This window comes from Alternaria burnsii, assembly GCF_013036055.1.
Source record: "Alternaria burnsii strain CBS107.38 chromosome Unknown 750, whole genome shotgun sequence".
In the NCBI taxonomy this organism is placed as follows: Eukaryota; Fungi; Ascomycota; class Dothideomycetes; order Pleosporales; family Pleosporaceae; genus Alternaria; species Alternaria burnsii.
The window spans coordinates 1,873,068-1,893,419 of record NW_024066108.1 but is presented as its reverse complement, the minus strand read 5'-3'; the positions used below and the strand labels follow the sequence as shown (position 1 = coordinate 1,893,419).

Sequence of the window (20,352 nt, the reverse complement as noted above, 5' to 3'; positions counted from 1 at the left end):
TCTTGCGAAGCGGGAATCCTTCTCTTTTTCAATGTAGTGACCCGTCAGCTTAAGGGTGCACGATTTGATGGTAGTCGATGCAGAACGGGCAGCGTGCGGTGGCGGGGGGGCATCAGCACTTATGGATTACAGGACTTGGCCTCGACTGCCTCGTGCGACCATGCCATTGCTAGCGAAAGAGACGCTTCAGGCGAATGAGCAGAGCAAAACGGGTCCGCCAGCATGGCCAGCCTTTGCATGTCAGCCCTCGAAGCATTGAGTAGGCAGCGAATAGGCACGGAGCTAGCATATTGACTCTACAGGGGCCAGCGACCACTGAGCTTCGCGTATGCACGTATTGTCGGGCGGGAGGGAACGCCTCTAGAGAGGCGGAGCGAATAGCGTCCGAGACGGCCATGCGCAGGGCTTCTCTGATTTGCGGAAGCGTGTGATGGCTTTGCAGACCCTCGGCAGTCCGGCCAGGCACCTCTAAGCGCCCAACTACTCCATAATCCACATGCCCATCACAAGCAGCGAGGAAGCCTTCCGGATTGAAGAAAAACCGGCATCCCGCGCGACTCGGCCGTGATAGTGTGACCACGGCGTGATATAGAGTGTCGAGCCGCCACAGCTAGGTATCTCTGTTTGTGAGAGAAAGACGTACGAAACGCGAGCAATCGTGGGCACAGTCAGCTTGCCGCTGTTGGCCCCCAACGAACGACGATCAACGACTTTGCCGCAATATAACTCCCAGCCGTCATGTATGCGCATGTTTCTATCCTCATATCGCTGCATGATGGCTGCAGTGCGATAGCTGGGGAAGGGTTGTGTGTTGCCAATGCTGATTGGGCGCTTGTTTCTTCGCCCCTGGTCGCTTGGTTGTGCCCACTGCACCGGGACAAACGAAGGCCTCAACTTCGACTATTTGCTTGAACCACGCTCCTTCTGGATCCGCTCCCCTTGCTGGATGCAGAGAAGGAATATCTTTGCGCGCTGCGGCTAGCAGTGAACAAGCATTGCTTTAGCCAAGCGCCATGAGATTGTAGATTGTGTTGGATGTATGGTACACAAATTCGTTGATTCTGGTACCCTAGGTAGCGGTTGCAACGGTTGCGCTTGAGGTACAGTAATCACGGTTGATACTGTAGTCGTTGTGGGCGCCTTCCATGAGCACTGAGAGACTATGGCCGCCTTTCTGTAATGGGACTTACTCCCTTCCACATCAACCAAGTCATGCTTTCCGCCGTGACAGCGGTATACTGCATTCGCCTGGCCTTTTTCGTTCCTCTTGTTACCGGCATCACCAACAGCATTGCATCGGCATTCTTCGATGACCGCAGCGTCTATCCAACATTGTTACTCGGCTCGGCTTTAACCTCCATCAACACCCCAACACCAGAGCCGCCATCATGATGCCGCTCGTGCCAGTGCGAAAAAGGAAAGAAGCCCATAACCAAACACACTTGTCTAGTGACAAAGGCAAGATCCGCGTTATCGAGCGATCGGCAGAGGGACATTCCAGCCTCTCCACGAAGAACCTACAGGGGCGCAACAGTACCCCGGCTAGCCGTACCTTTACTACACTTCGTCGGGGAAGCATCAAGATTTTTTCTCTCTTCCGTAATAGCAAGAGTATGACATATATGTCTGTTCTATACATTGTGACATCTACTAATAGCAGTAATAGGTTCCGCTCCAAGCTCTGCGGAGGCCGCATCTGGTAGTACCGGGTCAACAGCGAACAAACCAAAAGACGTACCACGTGTCAATACCGTCAAATCCTACTCCAATTTTCCTCTACAATGTCCTATAGTTCCCGATGTACCTATGAATCTACCAGCTCTCTCCCTCGATCCCGACTCTTCATCCTTACTTCAACTCACTAATGCCGCCGTCTTCGATGGCGAGTCAGAACCTATACCAAGAGCTCGCACGCCGCCTTCTGCGCCCATATCGACAAGTTGGTCATCGCCAAACCTCTCATGGCAGCTCACTTCTAAGCTTTCCAACGCTCTTTTGAAGAACGATACGGTAGTACATAGACCCAAGTTAAGCTCTCGTCCAACCGTCAAAGCCGACCAGTTCAAGCAACCAAGCGATGACCAGCAAACTGCAACCTCGCTCAAAAGCCCCATGTCCGAGGTGCCTTCTCTTCCATCAAGTGTTCTCAGTCCTGCCAGTAGCAACGCACCCTTGAGTCAGTCGACTGCACCAACGTCATTGGTCTCATCGGGTGCACCGCTGTCTGCTGAAACGTTATACCGAACCCAGAACGGCCGTCATATAACCGACAACTCACCTGCGCTCTTTTGTGAGCCCACTCCAGAACACATGCCTCCCCGGTTCCTTGTCTTCCCACGTCAAGATGCACCGCGGTTATGTGAGCCTTCCATTGCTACCATCGAGCATGCTGCAGCGGCAAAAACCTTTTTCGAGTCTCACTTCAATCAGCTCCTCGGAACCAAGGTCGCGCCACGATCCATGCGGCGCCGCCAAATGGAGCGCAAGCTCTTCGCTATGGCCATACCCAACGAGCAGCGTCATTGCAAAAGACGAGAATAGTACCTCGCAGAGACGAACCATCTCCGCCAAACACGCGTCATGAAGTCCAATACACTAGTGCGTCGGGCAATGAAGGGCGTACATGTTTCCAACTATGACATCATAAGAGTACTCGGAAAGGGTAGCTTTGGAGTCGTTCGCCTCGTTCGCGAGAAGAGCGACGATTGCGGCACTCTAAGGGGGAGCAGCTGCAGTGTGGGATATCTTGATGGCTCGTTGACACCAAGGAATGATAGGTCCTCCCCAACAACCCGCAGACAAAAGCAAGTCTTCGCCATGAAGGTCATCAGGAAGTCGGATATGCTTCGCAACAGTCAGGAGGGACACTTACGGGCAGAACGAGACTTCTTAGTCGCTTCTGAAAACTCAAGATGGGTGGTACCTCTCATCTCTGCATTCCAGGATAACAACAATCTCTATCTTGTCATGGAGTATATGGTGGGTGGCGATTTTCTGGGCCTACTTCTTCGTGAAGACATCTTAGACGAGAATGTTGCCAAGTGGTATCTTGCGGAGATGATATTGTGCATTGAGGAAGCACACAAAATGAATTGGATTCATCGCGATGTCAAGCCTGACAACTTCCTCATCACATCATCTGGTCATCTCAAAATCTCCGACTTTGGCCTCGCTTTCGATGGACACTGGGCTCATAACCAGACGTACTATAACGAACAACGGTACGGCCTACTCCGCGATCTGGATCTACATATTACAGGCGATGTGCAAGATGTTGAAGAAGAAAAGAGCCGACAAGATGCTCGCAAAACCCTGGAACCTGTCAAGGGAGGTGCCGCAGCGCGCGGCCGTTACCAGACCAGACAAGACTCAGCGAATGGACCTATAATCGACTGGTTGAACCGAGAGCAAAGGCGTGAATTCGCGAAGAGCGTCGTCGGAACAAGTCAATACATGGCACCAGAGGTAATACGAGGTGAAAGCTACGATGGTCGTTGTGACTGGTGGAGCATCGGTATCATACTATACGAGGTAGGTGGCGGTGGAAAGGCAGATGCAACTTCACTGACGAAGCCAGTGTCTCTACGGGTGCACACCTTTCTTTTGCGACAATCGCCAAGCCACGAAAGCGCGCATACTCGTGAGTCAGGCTTCGACACCTCGTTTTCTGGTACTGATTTCACAGGACCACACGCGGTGGCTGCGCTTCCCATCTGAGCAGCGATATGCTCGTCCCAATATCGACCGCGTACCGCTGATGCCAGTGTCACGCAATGCAATCGATCTAATGATGCGATTGCTCGACGAGAGGCAAGATCGACTCTCAGCCAAGCGATACCGTGAGAATGACTGGGTCCTCCGTGACAAAGCTGCTGGTGCGCGCCGCAACCGGAACATCAACACCACTGGTCATATCGTTTACCCAAACGACGCCGAAGACATCAAATCGCATCCGTTCTTTCGCAACATCCAGTGGTCACAACTGCATCAGACTCGTCCTCCGTTTGTACCTCGTGTTCATGGCGGCCAGCCAATTACTAAGTACTTCGATGATGAGGCTGAGATCATGAGTGCTTCTGATCATCTCGACTCTTCAAGCTACGAGGCTTTCGGAGAAGCGTTAGTTTCCAATTTAGCAGAACATGTTGGCGAGAACGAGACAACGCCTTTGGTCCAGTCGGCAGCCCAGCCGAACAGTATCGCTAAGCCCGCCCAGGCTTTATTTGCCAAACCATTGCAGGAAATGAAGAAGCGTAAGAGAGAGAAGAAGAGGCCTCGTGACAAACTTCTTCGAGATCCAGAGGTTGGCCGTACCGTTTTGGAAATCAGGAAAAAGGGTGCTTTTGTGGGCTACACATACCGCAGGCCTAGATTTTCGCTGCAAGACTTGGAGGACAAGATTGCTATTACGAGACCTCACATCACCCGGCCTGGGGTGGTGGCTGCGAGTGCTTAGTACCGTAGATACCTTTTGTCCCGTGTACAATGCGTAGGATCTATTCGATCCGAGATTGGTCAATCTTTTGAACTCATCAATGTGCTCTTTCCTCCCGCAACGGCTTTACTCAGTTCACTTATATACTCGCTTCTCTGCAACAGCTAAGATGCACAATCTCTCATTTGCACCACTTATGTTAGTCCCTTACTTGATGTATAACGCTTCTGTTGTGCATATCATTCGTGTTCCTCGGTGTACAGGCAGTATGTTTGCGTTACTTATCCCCTCTACAAGCAATATTTTCAGCAGTGTAACTATTGGAAGATAGTCTCGTGGGCTTGCCAGATCAGCTACCTGATATTGAAATTTATGGAGATGACATGATCCCTGTGGTAGCGATCAGGAAAAATGACCTGGGTGATGTATAGAATTGAAGCTGATTTAGGAAGTACGGACTCTTCATGCTTCGGGCGAAGAAGAAATCTTGGTCAGTAATTCACTCAATATCATCAACTATCCCGTCTTCTTCCTTCCCACCATCTGTTTACATTCGCTGCACCCATCCGACGTTCCGAACTTCTCCTCATGTTCCTAAGATACCGTCCGAACACCGCATATAGAGCCCCTACTATGACAAGAAATGCTCCGATACCCATCGATACACCTAGCCCAATTGACGCCGCTACGCTAAGACCAAGTTTAGGTTGCGATGGAGTGGAAGATTCAACAGTTGTAGGTGAAGCTGAATCGAATGAAGACGTTGGGTTAGGTAGCGAGACGTCGAATGATGTTAGAAGCGCGCTTTCTGTTGTCGTTTTTGACACTTCAGCCGGCTGAGTCAGAATCCCTGGAGAAGTCTTCTCTTCGACTGTACTGGTTACTACTTGTATAGTGGTAGTAAAGGTAGTTGCAGGGTCCATCGATATAACTATTGGCGTATCACCACCAGTCTTTGTGGACGTGGACATCGCCCCGAAGAGAGCTCGTTAGAACGAGGTATGGTGCCTGTGTGAGCGATGGTGAGTGCGATGAAACAGTGATAGCATTGCGTAGGACTAAGGAGATAGGGTAGTGACAGAACATTGTCGTGCTTGCTCCGAAAACGAAATGCAACTCATCTGCGTGTTACGATAGTGTGGCAGACGAGTGTGTTGGCATAAGTTTGTTAGGATCGCGTGATGGTGGACAGTTTGCTTCTTGAAATCTGCATTGCGCATTACGAATGTAAATGTGATACTGTCGCGCGAGAGGTGAACTTTGACGTCTGTAAATCGTAGCTAGACCTCTTGTAGTAGCTTGCAACAATTTCATATGTATTTTTTTTTACCAATCAAACTCGGGGCTCCAAGGTGTTTTTAGTCAGGGCGCTGTCTCGGTGTCTGGAGAACCGACAATCACCGAACTCGCTCGCAACCACCATCAACATCCGAAGACTTTATCATTGGTTTTTCTTCCAAGGTATTTTTCTATCCGCACCCCGCAATCATAACAAACTTAGACTATGTCGGCCTCAAATGATGTCGCAAATTTGGCAACCCCACCATCATGCATCGCAGACTTTTGTTTGATTCCGCTCGGCACCCCCACGGCATCTGTATCCAAAGAGGTGGCGGAAGTGCAGCGGGTTCTTAAGAGGAGCGGATTAACTTATTCCATGCATTCTGCGGGAACGACTGTTGGTATGACTCTTCACATCCCCCTCTACGTCGTGGATGCTTTGGCGTCCGAGCCAACTCCCTTCTCGGCCGGTATGCGGGCGTGGTGGCTTGGAGGGGTATATGGAATATTCTTGAATGCATATACTAATTGGGACTAGAGGGCTCATGGGACGACGTTATGCGGGTCATTGGACAATGCCATGCTATGCTGCACCAGAATGGCATTGTGAGGATCCAGAGTGATATCAGGGTGGGGAGCAGGACGGACAAAAAGCAGGGGTTCAAGGATAAAGTTGAGGCAGTGGAGAAGCTGCTCAAGGAGGACCAAGGCGCAGCGTTGTAATCATGTCGCGCGTGACAGGGAGGAGTGAGGTGTCTCAGTTGCCATGTCATCCACGTGTACCACCCTTTACGATAGCGACAACGGATGCGCATGAAAACAAATTTCACGACCACAGATGATGTACGCGCGCCAACGGCAGATGTGCCAGCCAAAGCTCGGATGATGATTCAAACAAGCAGCCTCTGCTATTATTGGCTACATTCGGCTCGACGTTGCGGGAATGCTGGGGTAGCTGGGCTATAGCGATAATGGGGAAATTAGTCGACGACAGCTAAACGACAGCGGATAGAAGCATATTATGTTGACATGTGGCTAGGCGTAGGGCTTCTTGAAACTGACGATGGAGAATGTAGACATGGCAGCGAATCAGGTTGCATGGGAAGCTAGTCTGTAACGCATGCTTGCATACAACGGCTCCAGGCTCTTCACCGCCAGTCGTCGTGTCCAGGTAGGCTAAGCCGAAGTGAGGGAGGGTGGTGGAAAGCGCACGGCCGAAGTGCGGTTGTGTAAAAAGTTGGCGGCAGGCGAGAAGCATCATCCTTGACGTCGGTACCTTTGACCCGGAAAATCCCCTCGAGTGCCGCATGTGCCTCTCCCACTCTCACTCCACCACGAGTGCAGCCATACAATACCGCGCCCACACCGCCCGAAATATTCACTGCCCACCTGTTTCCCCACCCATTGCCTTCGCAAACACGCCCCAACCCCTCTGCAATCGTGCCTCGTGTGATCGCATGGCGAATGCACGCGACAGCAGCATCATCTGCCAATCCCCACCACCACCCGCGCGGTAACGACGTCGACGCTCCACGCACCGCTCACTGAGCGCCCCAATCCATCACCATGGCCTTCAACTTCAACTGGTCGCCGCTCATTGCCGACACGTCGAGGGCGCGCGACATGCTCACCACCGCCCTGAACAAATCGCCCAAGCCGCCCATCATCGTCGACGACATCATCGTCACCGAGCTGAATCTCGGCACCACCCCGCCAGAGCTCGAGATACTAGAGATTGGCGACTTGGCCGAGGACAGGTTCAGGGGCATCTTCAAGATGTCGTATGCCGGCGACGCGTTCCTGACGCTGAAAACAAAAGTTCAGGCAAACCCGCTGAAGACGTATCTCTCCAACAAGCCAGACTTTGCTTCACCACAGCCACTGGCAGCATCGTCCGGCTTGACTATACCATTGCAAATCACTCTGTCCAACATCCGCCTCTCCGGCTTTGTCATCCTCGTCTTCTCCAAACAAAAGGGCTTGACGCTGGTCTTCAGGAACGACCCTTTGGAGTCGCTCAAGGTCTCGTCGACATTTGATTCCATCCCATTCGTGCGTGACTACCTGCAGAAGGAGATTGAAGGGCAATTGCGTGTCTTATTCATGGAGGACTTGCCGGCTATCATTCATAGGCTATCACTACGCATGCTGTCGCCCGAGTACCAAGAGATCGAGACAGAAGAGCGACTGGAAGGCGCTAACGATACAACCGCAGCCATCGACCCTCTAGCATCGCCACCACAAGATGCTGTCGATGCCTTCGGGAACCCACTGGACGAAGCCCAAATTTCCGCCTTGTCGCTCGACTCTGGCGAAATTCACGCCTCCTTTTCTCAGAAGAATATCCTCCGCCTAGCCGCCTTATCCGAATCGCAACGAACGCTATCCCTCTTCACACCCGGCATACGCGATGCCGTCTTCAGAGCATGGGCAGGTCACCCAGACAGACCCGAGTCTGGTGCTGCTACGCCAGCACTCACACAAGGCAGCCTATCGAGGATACAGTCGACCTTTGGCAGCCTCAAGTCTGGCGCGTCGTCGGTTGCGTCCGGCTCAACAGGCAACGATACACACAGCTCACGACCTACCATGGCATCGGCATACTCGACTCCTTCGGGGCTCAGTCTTGGCTCAAGTCGCTCTCGCACTGGTGGCATGCGGAAACGAAAGAAGCGTGTTGTTGATCTGCGCAAGAAGGAGGATGTTGATTCTGGCGTGTCAACTGGAGCCAATACCCCATTACCAAGTGCGTACGCATCTGAGACGTCAAGCGTCATCCCCGAAGAGAGGGAAGCAGAGGAAGAATTGGCTACCCCACCAAGGAGCCCCGCACAACCTGGCATGCGCTTCGAGAGTCGGCGTGGCAGTCTGGACATTGGTACACCGAAGCGGATACCTGAAGAGCCGCCTGCTTTCGGCCCTCTTCTTGCCCCTGCACCAGATCTTTCAGATGCACCCAAGCCACCCAAGCCTACCAAATCAAAGCAAACCACCCCACCAGCCGCTCATCTCGAAGACCCATTCATATCCCACTCATCTTCCAGACGCCCCCCGATTTCGCGTAATAAGCTGCGGCAAGCACAGCAGTCCACCTCGCCACTCCTACGCTCCCTGTCGTTTGACAAGGTCTCCTCGCTCTCAGCTCTATGCTCGCCACCGCGCACTTCTTCACCACCCAATGCTGACGTCATGGCCAGCTCCGGTGGCATCCTTGAACAAGCCTGGATGACAAAGATGGCGCAAGAGATTGCGAGAAAGGTTCAAGAGGAAAAGGACCGGTCGTCTCGCCGGCCTTCGCACGCCAGGACGAAGACTGCGCCCACAGGAGGCTTCTGGCAGAACGATGACGAGATTGAGGCACCGCCTGCTTACGTCGCGTAAGCTTGATGAAATTATGAGCGATGAAGTTTCCATGACGAAGCACCGTTTAGTTCTTGCATGTTGTTTGTCCATCACTTGTTGTTTCTTTTGTTTCTGCTTCTTAGCATTGGCGTATCAGGATAGGGAAAAGCTCGTTGCATCGGTTCAACTTGAGTATGATTGCTTGCATATATTCGGGTTTGCATCAAAGAAGGGCCGCACGCGATGCCATCGCTGCATTACATAACAGACCACTAATCTCCTTGCTACCGCGATGACGGTCATGTCGTCGCGAAGAGTACATATTAGAACACCACTACTCACACTACGATACCGCCATGCTGCGTGATGCTAACCACTATCCATTGAATATTGTGGCTATCGTGATATTGCTTCTGCCTCCAGCACAGTATTCTACATCACGACTACCGCATCCCGTATCAAATAATCAAGATGTCTTTAGGCTTAACGAAATGGGTGGATTTATGATTTATCTAAGCACTTCAATACAGGATATCAAGGCCCTGGCACAGGGATAGCGCCGATTTGAACCATCAACCCAAAAATGTCCGGCTATCCCCTCTCCTCCACGATCTTACCATTTTCAAAACGGTAGATGTTGAGAGCATTCATACATATCTCCTTTCCAGATGCGGAGCTACCCATGAGAGGACCCTGGTGCGTGCCCCGGGTTTCCAAATGTGCATCTATCTTATCACCTTCGCATACAGTTTCTTGTAGTGTCCAGTTGATATCTGGGAATGCGCCACGCATCATCCCAAGAATTCTGAGATAGCCGTCTAAACCTTTGAGGGGTTCAGAACCGAATGGTACATGGAAGATAGCCGGATCTGATGTGACTTCTTTGCCAATGTCTGTGTTGCCTGAGTTGATGAACTTGATGAAGCGATGTAGTCGCGGTAGAGGGTCGGAAATGATGGTCTATAGTCGGCTGTATTAGAGAAGGGTTGATATTTTTGAAGGGAAAACTTTTTCGGCGGACCCAAATTGATATTCGGCTGACCCTAAAAAAGATCAGATGAGATAAAAGGAAATTAGACAAGATAGAAAGTCACCTAAGCTATCGACACCTTGAAATATTATTACCTGATTAGGCGACTTCTTAGTGAATAATTACTTCTATCTGATCTTTTTTAGGGGAGGTGAAGATTCCTGTACATCCTAGGTGGCGGTTCGCTTTCATCTCATAATCTAGGGGTGATATTCTGGGTACCTAGTTGCTTCTATCTAATCTTGGATCTCTGTTTAGCCGATTGCTTTTATCTGATCTTTTTGGGGTCAGCCGAATATCAATTTGGGTCCGCTGAAAAAGTTTTCCCCTTTTGAAAGTTCACTCAATCGTACCTTTTGTTGAAGTAGCTGGTTAGTTCGTGTTTCCCTTGATAGAAAGATGTTGATCATACAGATATACGGGAAATTGACAACGAAATGTGACTGAGATAGGTCCAAGGAGACTATAAGGCTGTGGTACTGTGTACATTTACTAAGCAGTGATAGTAGACGAGTCAGTTCATCCAACAGCGATGTAGGTGACCACTCGAACGTGAGTGATTAGCAATTGCTTGCAGACTTATTACTCGCCCAGCTACTTACTTTAATCGCCTACCAAGTCATTACCACCGGGTGTTTTCAAGTATCCCGGAGACAGACCTGTCACGTACTGTCGCGCCAAGCAGAGTAGAGCGGTATTCTGCTGAGCACAACAGCTGGTGATGACGAGATCTTCCAAAGCCGTTTCACGTCGTTCTAAAATCATCTTGTTTTATTGCAATGGCGATAGTATGTCAAACAGGTTGAAATTTGTACACAATGTTGTTGTAAGGTCATACCAGGTGCGTGCACCCGCTGAGCATGAGCGCAGCTTGGCAGGCACTCCCTAGCCATAGCTTTGGCTCAAAGCTCTACGTGGCTAGGTGACGTCGAGCCGCATATAATCGCTCTGGCGCAAGACGTGCATCCGTGTTACGATCTCACTGACTGAGAGGTACCAGGGTGGAGACGTTACATGAATCGTTGGTGGTCCGCTGTCGTAGGGCTTAGCCAGACTTACAGCATGGTCAGTGATACAAAAAGCTTGGTTCCACAAGAATTGATGTAGCCTGAGTGGTGAGAGTATTGCCTACGGGCACAGCAAGTGTTGACTAGCAGAGTACTCCAAAGTTCGCAGCCATGGTTTGCTGATTTGAGCAAAGCCGTCGTTCGACCTATGATAACCTTTTCTGTGTCGAAAGTCTCATATGCCACATGAAGGTTGCACATGTAGCGAATCTTGCCCTTGATAGCCTCATATCAGCGAAACTTGTAGTTCCTGACTTCCAGAAGCTACTTGGGTGTCATTCCTGCTCATGTCTCCCTGGAGCACGCTTGGTGGTGACGTTCCCGCAACCGGCCAAACATGGCCAAAAAAGACTACACCGCCTCGCAACTAGCATCACGGACGTTCAGGTTTTGATTGGATAGGTGTTGCCTCAATCTGGTAAGTGTCCGCAGCACAGCAAAGGGTAAAAAAAGGAGAGATGCGCTCTTGCGAACGCCGATGAATGACTCATCGGAGGTTTGAACTCCGGACCTTCAGTGTACTAAGGAGTGCTATGAAGCGCTCTGTTAGACTGACGTGATAACCAACTACACCAACGAGCCCTGTTCGATGAATGATAGGACAAAATTGTACAATATATACTTGATTTGGAAAGTCCCACACAGCAGCATGGTTCGAAAATCTTCAAATGCTCACGCAACATCAATGGTGTCAATGTTGACGTTCGGGTCAAAAATTGAAGGATCTTGCGGTGGAGGTGGGGAAATACATGTCACTTAGCAGATGTGGTTGGGTCAGGGGCTGGCACCGCACAATCCCATCCATAGCTTGACCCGACCGACGAGATCCCCAAAATGACATCAAATACTATGACGATCACCATCCTCCACGCCTTTGAGGATCGTCCGGGCCATGATACATTCCTGCTGTGACTCTGCTTGGAACAACCTTGAAAAGTGCGCTCGTGTCTTCGGCCCGACGCAAGCAATACCCGATGCCAACGTTACCGCCCCCGCGTTTTGTCAAGTGCCCACAATTCCCGACCGACAGCTTCAAACACCGACACCACCCATTGCTTCGAGATGAGGCATGGAAACAAATGCCCCACAACAGCCTGCCGGCGCAAAGCAGGCCGCCAACCAGGATGAAGACGAAGCTTCAAAGATCAAAAGGACACAAATTGCGTGTTTGAATTGCAGGAAGCGGAAGAGTCGGTGTTTGCTGTAAGTGATTGACGGCTTCTTGTTTGTCTGCGCGCGTCGGCGATTTGGAGCTCGCTTGAAGACTGAAGTCTGCGCGTGAGCATATTCGAACGCGACATGCGACGCATGAACATGTCTAAATCCTTGTGTCGTGTACATATAATCTAACGTGGCTTTGTAGAGACTCGGACAACTCCATACCGTGCCTTCGATGCAAGCGCGACAACCTCGAATGCGTGCTTGGTGGCAGCAATCGCGGTGGGCGGCGCGAGCGAAAGAAGAAACGCGTTGATGAATCACAATCGCAGTCAGAAGCGCAAACGCAGCAGCCGCTACCTGCGCTTACTGCGACTGCGCCCGAGGGAAGCTTCCATACGCTGGGCAATCTCGGAACGACATGGTCGCAAGACCCAGGCGTACAACCGTTTGGTGAAGAGCTACAAGCATCGCGGTCCGACTCCTCCAACACAGATGAGCTTCCGTTCTCAAATCTGCAGAACCCGTCAGATGCGCTGGGCATACTGGCTAGAGTTGCTGGAGAGTCGAGCTCGAATGAAGAAAATAATGGGAGTGGGATCACCAGCAGCATAGGACATGTGCGAGGCTCCTCTCTCAGCATGCCCGCGCCACTGTCCTTCTCGTACCCGTTGCTAGACCGGGGGATTCTCACAGTTCACTCTCTATGCCAGCTGCTCGTTCGCTTTCAACAGCAATACCATCCATATTACCCGCTTGCACCGGCGCACGCATTCGAAACATCCAATCTCTCACACATGGTGAACAACGAGAAACACCTCCTCACGGCTATCCTGCTTATCGCCTCCAAAGATCTCGTAGACGAACCACACATTTACGAAGCCTGCTCAGAACACATGAAGAGCCTTGTCTCAATGTTAGCAGCCGGAGGCGATGCGGGTATCGAAGCTGTAGAGGCCCTACTTCTGCTAGCTGAGTGGGCGCCGTATACACAGCGTGGCTCTGGCAAGGTCGGCAAAGGAGAGGAAGATAAAGAGAGCTGGATGCATGTTGGTCTCGCCCTGAGGATTGCCTACTTTCTTGCTCTAGACCGGTACTCGTTCCGCTTTGTGGACCAGGGCAAGGATCCAGACCATCACCGCAAACGCCTCATTTGGACAGCGGCGTATGTGTCAGATCGCCATATCAGCATCAGAATCGGCAAAGCTTTCTGGTCCCGTGGACCTGGACCTTTGACAACATTACGCAGAGAGGACTATCCGTCGCTAATCCCCAAAAGCCCAAACGAAGAAGACCATGCTTCCATCTTTCAAGCGAACCTCGAACTCACACAACTGTTCAGCAATGTACACGATACTTTGTACTCGAATCCCAGTTCGAGCTTTCGATCGCAGATGAGCGGTAGCTACATCAAGTTTATTGATGATTTCCGCTCTGCAATATACGGCTGGAAGAGTGTATGGGGTACACTGACGTGCTCTCCGCCGCTCAAAGCATGTCTTCTTATGTCGTACGACTACCTGCGTTTATACACCAACGCCTTTGCCTTCCAGGCCACCGTCCTCCGAGCATTGCCCTCTTCATCTACATCAACCGATCCCGTAGCCGGTGCTCCAGCCAGCAACACAACGGGTCGTATGCAAGTTCCCCAACGCGTGTTTGTAAACAACGTAGGCGCAGTAGGCGATGCGCGTTTCATCTACGAAGGCCTTGACGCCGCAAAAGCCATTCTCACTACCGTGAACAACTTTGTCGATCCCGAGCGTTCGCTGCGTTTCATGCCATTGAGGTACTATCTCTACCTCGTATATGCAGGTGTCTTCCTCTATCGCGCCCGCTGTACAGGCGTCATCAGCGCCGATGAAGATCGCGCCATCCGCGCCATGATCAACGAAACAGTCGCACGCCTCGAACGTAGCGCTGTCGGGGTTGGAGCTGGTATCCAGCATCCGGGCTCCCGGTACTCTCAGCTCCTCAAACTGCTCTGGGCAAAAGTGCCAAAGAAAGACAAGGCTAGTCGCTCTTCGTTCCGCCACCCTGGCACGCATATCGCTAGTAATCCTGTTGATCAGAATGGCTTTCCACAGCATCCGATCGTTGGCGCCAGCCCACAGGCAAGTAGCAATGGCACGGGTGAGAGTCCGGCGCTTACGGAACAAATGGGAGATTTCGGATGGACTGATCTAGGGGCCGTTAATGAATTTGCAGTACACGGTGGTGGGGGTAATGCGCCTACGGATGATGCAGCCTTGTGGAATGGCTTCTTGCCTCTTGATATGGGATGGAATGCTCAGGGTCTTGGGTTCGAGGGTATGGGCTTTGACTCCAATGAACTCGGAATGTTGTTTTAGGCTGATAAGTATCGTTATCTGGGGATAAAAAGACATGTACTATATAGCATGACGCTTAATAACTGAGAGTGTACTGGTCTCAGTTCAGCAGGTTGATGGTCTCTGTGGACCTTGGCGGTAGCGTGCATGGGCAATACATGTGCAAAATGATGTACAAGTCGTTGACGTTGCCGAGGTCATGGAATTCTATCGCATAGAGCATCAGTTGCTTGCCCGCTGATTGTCAAATATGAACGTCACGGCTAACCCCCACCGCAGCTTCCTACCAAGTAGAGGACAGCCACGGTAATTGTTCTAATGAGCAGCCTTCTGTCGGCGAATTTCAATGCAAGTTCCCGTTTGCACTCAAGGAGCATGCAATTCTCAGTGCATATTCGGGGAGTATTTGTTGCTTTCGTTCCATGGCGCCGTATCTGATGCAAATTGTATGATAATACATGGTATACACATGCGCAACCGTCGCTCGCTGTAGGGTCCGTCTAAAAACCCGGAGGATTGAGTCGTTGACTGACCCTTGTCCACTTTGGCACCTCTGCGAAATGTCAGCTACCATACCGATGCCAGATTTTCGTACGGCCTTTGCGCTGACAGTATGCGACTTACTGTGGATTCCCTTTCGATACCTCTTCACTTTGCGGTCGAAGACGGTATATTTATCCTTGGGCAGCATCTCCTGCTCAGTCGGCATCTCCATCTTCCAGCGTTCCACCTTCTTCATGCTCTGCCCCATACGTCGTAGTGCGGTATCGAGTGTGCCGACCACGGAGTCGACGTGTCGTAAACGCTCGCGATGTCTGTACTTCTGGTGTCTGGAGAGGCGCCATGGTATCTTCCTGTAGTTTTGTCAGCACTGAAAACGTGAGGGCGAAAACGAGCAACTGCGCGAGTGGGTATGCAGAAAAATATAGGGAGTCGCACCATAACAGGCCGCCCGATAGCGGGTTTGTGAGGCGAAAAGGACCAAACATGGTGATGTGTTGTGGTTGGCGGTGCTGGACGGCCGCAATTGAAGTCGCGATATTTCTCCCAAAGACACTCCCGCGGACTTTCTTGGCGGATATGCCGATTAGCGTGGGGAAGCTCATCAACACCCCACACGTTGCATACAAACCACGACTTCCCGTGACTTCTTCCTGGACGTTCGTAGGAGCCAACAAGACCATCGACGATTGAGTCACCCATCGTCGGCTAACACCACACCATGTCGTACACATTCTCCATCCTGTCGCCCCTCGATGTCCCTCTGTTCACGCACGACTTCGGCACCTCACGCAGTGGCGGCACTGGCGTTGCGAACTACACACCTGCTGAGCGCGCTCTCGTTCCCTTCATCCTACACTCGTCACTAGACATCGTCGAAGAAGTGCAATGGGGTCCTTCTACCTCCAGCGGCTCAGCACCCATGTACCTCAAACACATCGACAAATATCAGAACTGCTTTGTGTCGTGTTGGATCACCGGCGGCAACACGCGCTTCCTTCTGCTTACACGGCCACGGGATGAAAGTCTAGGACTGACCAGCGGAGGTGCTGGAGGCGCCAGAGGGAGTCTTGCAGGCGGAAGGGCTGCACTGGGAGGAGGCGCTGGTCTGTACAATCCTAGTAGTCCAGCCACAGAAGAGGCCGTCAAGAACTTCATGGTCGACGTATATGAGGCGTGGGTCAAGACTATCATGAACCCCTTCTTTGCCGTCGGCAATGGGGAGGTCATCAAGAGTCCAGTATTCAGGCAGAGGGTTGCGACAGCGGCGAAGAAGTATCTATGAAGGAATACGAGGCAACGCCAAATTACCAACTCAAGTTTGGAGACAACCATTGGGCTCGGCTTTTATTTCGAGACAAAGCGGATGGCGCCAACGCAAGCTCCAACTGCCGCGACCCCGATAGCTTTCAACAGAGGTAACGCGAGCCATCTTCTTGAGCCTGATGCTCAAATGTCTCAGATCAGAAATGCTGCGCTGCGAAGCATATCTGATCTGAGACAATGACGTACAAGGCACAATAGATCGACCCAGCTGGAGGTCTACGTAACAGGCATGCGAGCACATAAATAGTGCCTACATGCAGAGCTACAAAGACATATCTGGATCGTTTTCGTGGAGAATCAGATGATTCATGTCACAGAACTGGGCGTCGGGGTATACACACACACAATGTGTTCAGCAGTTCACGATCAAGTTTATATCGCGAAAGAGCTCTCTTTCTACATCGCACCCTCGGCTGCGGATAACGGCTTGAGGAATGGCGGTTGCTTGTTGTTTGTGTCTCAGTCTGTTTATTTTTCCTCAATACACTATACCTGAATGAACAGAGAACCTGTCTGACCTTTACCTGCGCATTTTTCAATCTATGCTCACTACAAGTTCTGCCTTTACCTGCCTTTCATTTCAAAAGTGCAAATACCTTACTCACCTTCACCTCGTCTTCACCCCACTCGAAATATCACCACTCTAGTTAGATATCATGTTCTGGGTGTGACAAAATCTCCTCCCTCACCTTTACCGAGCATCTCTACCTCAGTTACGACGTAGTAAAGCTCTCAGCATGCCACCGATACAGACCAATGTCGAGCCATCAGAGGAACTGTGGTTCGCCCTTCGACAAAAACACTATGCCGAAATATATGATTTCCAACAAAAGTCTAAGCAAGCGTACGAGAGAGTCCAACAGAATATAAACAAGGCAGAAGCGGACCTTTTTGCCAAACACAAGAAGGAGGAAGAAGAATTTTGGACTAAGGCGCCGGCGGCAAGTATAGACAAGAGCAAGAGTGCAAAAAGGTCTGCAGCGTCTAAGACGGGGACTCAAGGTCGAGACAATCGTCAGGAAGCTGCACCACCAACTCGAAAGGCTGCTCCTGAACCCAAACGGACGCAAGCGGTGACCTCAAGAGCGCCTCAGACTTCTACACCTACGCCATCATACAACACAAAGACTCAAGCACGTCAAAGCAAGAAGAGAAGTGCTGCAGTCACAATCATTGATCTTTGTTCAGATGAAGATGAACCAGCAAAGGAACAGACTAAGCTAGCCCTACCAGCAATTGCGAAAGATTCGATATTGGCATCCCAGAAGGGCGATATTGTGGAGACAGCTATAACGCGAGAGCATGCTATTCCGTCTGCGAGTCTCGCGTTATTTGGAAAAAGCGCAAAACAGGTAACTTGGCAAATAGCGAAGACATTTAAGAACAATACTAATCTGTCAAGGGCACGCCAGAGCCATCGCTAATCAAGCGCGAACAAGATCTCTCCATTCCTCAGCCCTCAACTCTAGTTAACCCCTCGCCCATTGCTTCACATGATGCTTCGACCGCTGCTCTTTCGACAGAGCACAGCTCAATACCTAAAGGGGGTGGCTTTGGTCGTTGGGTTTCAGCGAATGCGTTACACATGCCAGCTACTCAGACGCAAAAGCCTCTTCAAGGCAGTGCTTGGACATTCGGAGCTTCAGCCTCGGGAATTTTGGATAGCACTTCTGCATGTAAACTTCCAGCCGTTTCTACATGGGCTACTCCCACGGTTTCTGCTTCAGAGGGCGTACAATTGTCGAGCGGCTTGGCTCCATCAAGACCTCCTCTACATCATCAGTCCGGCAGTTTGCAATTGCAGAAAAGCGTGGACTACAGACAAGGCCAGCCACTGATGCCTCAAAAGTCGGCATTCCATAGGCTTCCGCTGGATGAAGCCGACACATTGAAGGGCTCAGATGCACATCAGCAAGAGGAGCACAAGGACAAGCCTATTTCCGAGCCACTGGAACCAAGTGCTGAAGATAAGTTGATGCATGAACCTCCCCAAAGTAAGTTTTACTTTGCCCCACGTCTCATTCTGTAGCTGATGATCGCATAGCTTCACCAAGACCACAACAGTACATCCCCAATATGCCTCCACCACTTGGACGGTCCTCTCACACTTCTGACGCACTACCTCAAAGTTCCATGGCTCCTAAGAACACAAGCTTCAGAAGACCTGACTTTCCAGCCAGCGTCACGAAGGACAGCATGCCGGCTGCTAGAAATGTGCGTGCTGGCTCACAAGCTTCAGCTTCAACGTATCGTGCCTCCAGCACAACACAGAGTCAATGTGACTTATCAGCTACACCTCGAACTTCTGTCTCATCTTTGCGCTCGGGTAGACGAAAACGAAAGGCAATCGACGTAAGTAGCGATGAGAGTGACTATACTCCGCCATCTGAAGACGATGAGCCTAGGTCTCCCATTACTATAGAAAAGTTGTGCAAGAGCGTGAAGGGTAATGCGAAGAAATTTGGTCCAGTGACAAAGAAGACCAAGTTTCCTCCATCACCGCCGCCGGCCATAGCCTCAAAAAGCGTGTTCAGCAAAGGTAAGAACGGGTACGGCTTCCAGCCTACATCAAGACCGAAATCTGAAGTCGACAATCAAGCAGCACTCTCGTTGCCAAATCAACCACAACACGCAACTATCATGAAATCTCAGTTGTCTCCACCAACCGCACCGACACCTGCGTTAAAGAAGCCGACGAAGCCCATAGCCACGACACGAGCAGTGCCAGTCTCACGGTCCCCTCGCAAAGCCAAACTTGACGCCTCAGCGAAGATATCCCAACTCAGCGAAACCGAATTGAGAATTCGTAACGACATCGCTGTTGACGAAGCAAATGGATACGAAGCGCCTGAGACTGGCGTAGTTGAGCAAGTCAGAGGCAGCATGAGGAGCATGTCCATCACACCCGCTCCTAACGACACAGAAGACCAAGGCATCACTGCAGAGAATGTGGGGATGCTGGCCGACCTTTCAGATATTGAGAGCACTTTAGCGGTACAAAGCACAAAGCACGGCGCGGGATGGAACTCGTGGACTCACTCTCGTATCAACGGCGATAGGAACCTCGCCAAGTTGCGCCCTAATCGTCCGTTAGTACAAGATGAAGACGACGATGACGATGACCCGGATATCAGTAAGTACAGCATCATCGATGGGTTGATTGTGCATGAGGCAGACTTGGAAAGATTGAGACTGACGCAAGAGCAGGACAGGCAGAATCTTATGAAATCAAGAAAGATGGGCGGTGGCAATCGCGCACGTGTAGTGAGCGCGACTGAGATACCATAGCACAGTCCTGTACAGTGGGGTAAGTGAATGACAGGGGGGCATATGGGAGGAATCTAGGTTAGCGTTGAATTTATTCTAGTTTCGCAAGGACATTATGCACAGGACGAGAGACTTGAACACTGCATTCTTTGCTTACATCTACAGAGTCGACGTACGATCTGTGCCTATTTGGAATCTTACTGTTGGTCTAAGAATCGAAAATCCTTATCTCCTTACAAGAAGCCGATCATAAGCTGTAACGCGCGTAAACATCGGAGTCGGGGTAACATACTAATTCGGTAGCCATTCATGTATCTCTTCTCCACTTCCTCGGCCTTTAAGCACTTGACGGCTACGACTAGGCGCCGAACTCGAAAGCATATCCTGTCGCGTGCCCTGTGTGACGTCGTGTTCGCATCCTGCAAACACCCCGCAGCTCTCGGTTTTAGTTTTACTAATATTACCTGCTTCCCACATATCTAGTACGCAAGGTTTGGGAAATGGGGCGGCAATCTTCATCTCTCGTCAGGTCGAGAACGTTCCTCTTCTGGTAGACGAAGCTTGCGCCCCGCAATAACCTGATAAGACCAACTAGCTCTTAGCTCACGAACCAAC

The 20,352-nt window shown here is 51.0% G+C and overlaps 9 protein-coding genes across 9 annotated transcripts; 6 read left to right on the top strand and 3 right to left on the bottom strand.

Annotated features, from left to right (window-relative positions):
• Positions 1-1,388: 1,388 nt before the first annotated feature.
• Positions 1,389-4,456, top strand: GT037_002064 (serine threonine-protein kinase cbk1; the record flags this gene model as incomplete). Its single annotated transcript, XM_038927111.1, has 5 exons — positions 1,389-1,611; positions 1,667-2,518; positions 2,552-3,531; positions 3,578-3,640; positions 3,686-4,456. 5 exons carry the CDS (start codon positions 1,389-1,391, stop codon positions 4,454-4,456), a joined length of 2,889 nt encoding a protein of 962 aa, XP_038790403.1.
• Positions 4,457-4,947: 491 nt separating this feature from the next.
• GT037_002063 (uncharacterized protein) lies at positions 4,948-5,406 on the bottom strand (the record flags this gene model as incomplete). Its single annotated transcript, XM_038927110.1, has 1 exon — positions 4,948-5,406. One exon carries the CDS (start codon positions 5,404-5,406, stop codon positions 4,948-4,950), a length of 459 nt encoding a protein of 152 aa, XP_038790402.1.
• Positions 5,407-5,939: 533 nt separating this feature from the next.
• On the top strand, positions 5,940-6,439 carry GT037_002062 (cell wall biogenesis protein ecm15; the record flags this gene model as incomplete). Its single annotated transcript, XM_038927109.1, has 2 exons — positions 5,940-6,186; positions 6,255-6,439. 2 exons carry the CDS (start codon positions 5,940-5,942, stop codon positions 6,437-6,439), a joined length of 432 nt encoding a protein of 143 aa, XP_038790401.1.
• An 843-nt stretch (positions 6,440-7,282) lies between these two features.
• Positions 7,283-9,097, top strand: GT037_002061 (mitochondrial distribution and morphology protein 34; the record flags this gene model as incomplete). The annotated part of the gene is made up of 1 exon (XM_038927108.1): positions 7,283-9,097. One exon carries the CDS (start codon positions 7,283-7,285, stop codon positions 9,095-9,097), a length of 1,815 nt encoding a protein of 604 aa, XP_038790400.1.
• Positions 9,098-9,649: 552 nt separating this feature from the next.
• Positions 9,650-10,015, bottom strand: GT037_002060 (uncharacterized protein; the record flags this gene model as incomplete). The annotated part of the gene is made up of 1 exon (XM_038927107.1): positions 9,650-10,015. A coding segment is annotated over one exon (366 nt), but the record flags the coding sequence as incomplete, so codon positions are not given.
• Positions 10,016-12,224: 2,209 nt separating this feature from the next.
• GT037_002059 (uncharacterized protein) lies at positions 12,225-14,664 on the top strand (the record flags this gene model as incomplete). The annotated part of the gene is made up of 2 exons (XM_038927106.1): positions 12,225-12,358; positions 12,519-14,664. The coding sequence occupies 2 exons, from the start codon at positions 12,225-12,227 to the stop codon at positions 14,662-14,664; spliced, it is 2,280 nt and encodes a 759-aa protein (XP_038790398.1).
• Positions 14,665-15,143: 479 nt separating this feature from the next.
• Positions 15,144-15,632, bottom strand: GT037_002058 (mitochondrial ribosomal protein subunit l31; the record flags this gene model as incomplete). Its single annotated transcript, XM_038927105.1, has 3 exons — positions 15,144-15,196; positions 15,268-15,497; positions 15,583-15,632. 3 exons carry the CDS (start codon positions 15,630-15,632, stop codon positions 15,144-15,146), a joined length of 333 nt encoding a protein of 110 aa, XP_038790397.1.
• Positions 15,633-15,865: 233 nt separating this feature from the next.
• On the top strand, positions 15,866-16,429 carry GT037_002057 (sedlin; the record flags this gene model as incomplete). Its single annotated transcript, XM_038927104.1, has 1 exon — positions 15,866-16,429. The coding sequence occupies one exon, from the start codon at positions 15,866-15,868 to the stop codon at positions 16,427-16,429; it is 564 nt and encodes a 187-aa protein (XP_038790396.1).
• A 778-nt stretch (positions 16,430-17,207) lies between these two features.
• Positions 17,208-19,758, top strand: GT037_002056 (uncharacterized protein; the record flags this gene model as incomplete). Its single annotated transcript, XM_038927103.1, has 3 exons — positions 17,208-17,822; positions 17,873-18,464; positions 18,515-19,758. The coding sequence occupies 3 exons, from the start codon at positions 17,208-17,210 to the stop codon at positions 19,756-19,758; spliced, it is 2,451 nt and encodes an 816-aa protein (XP_038790395.1).
• Positions 19,759-20,352: the final 594 nt, after the last annotated feature.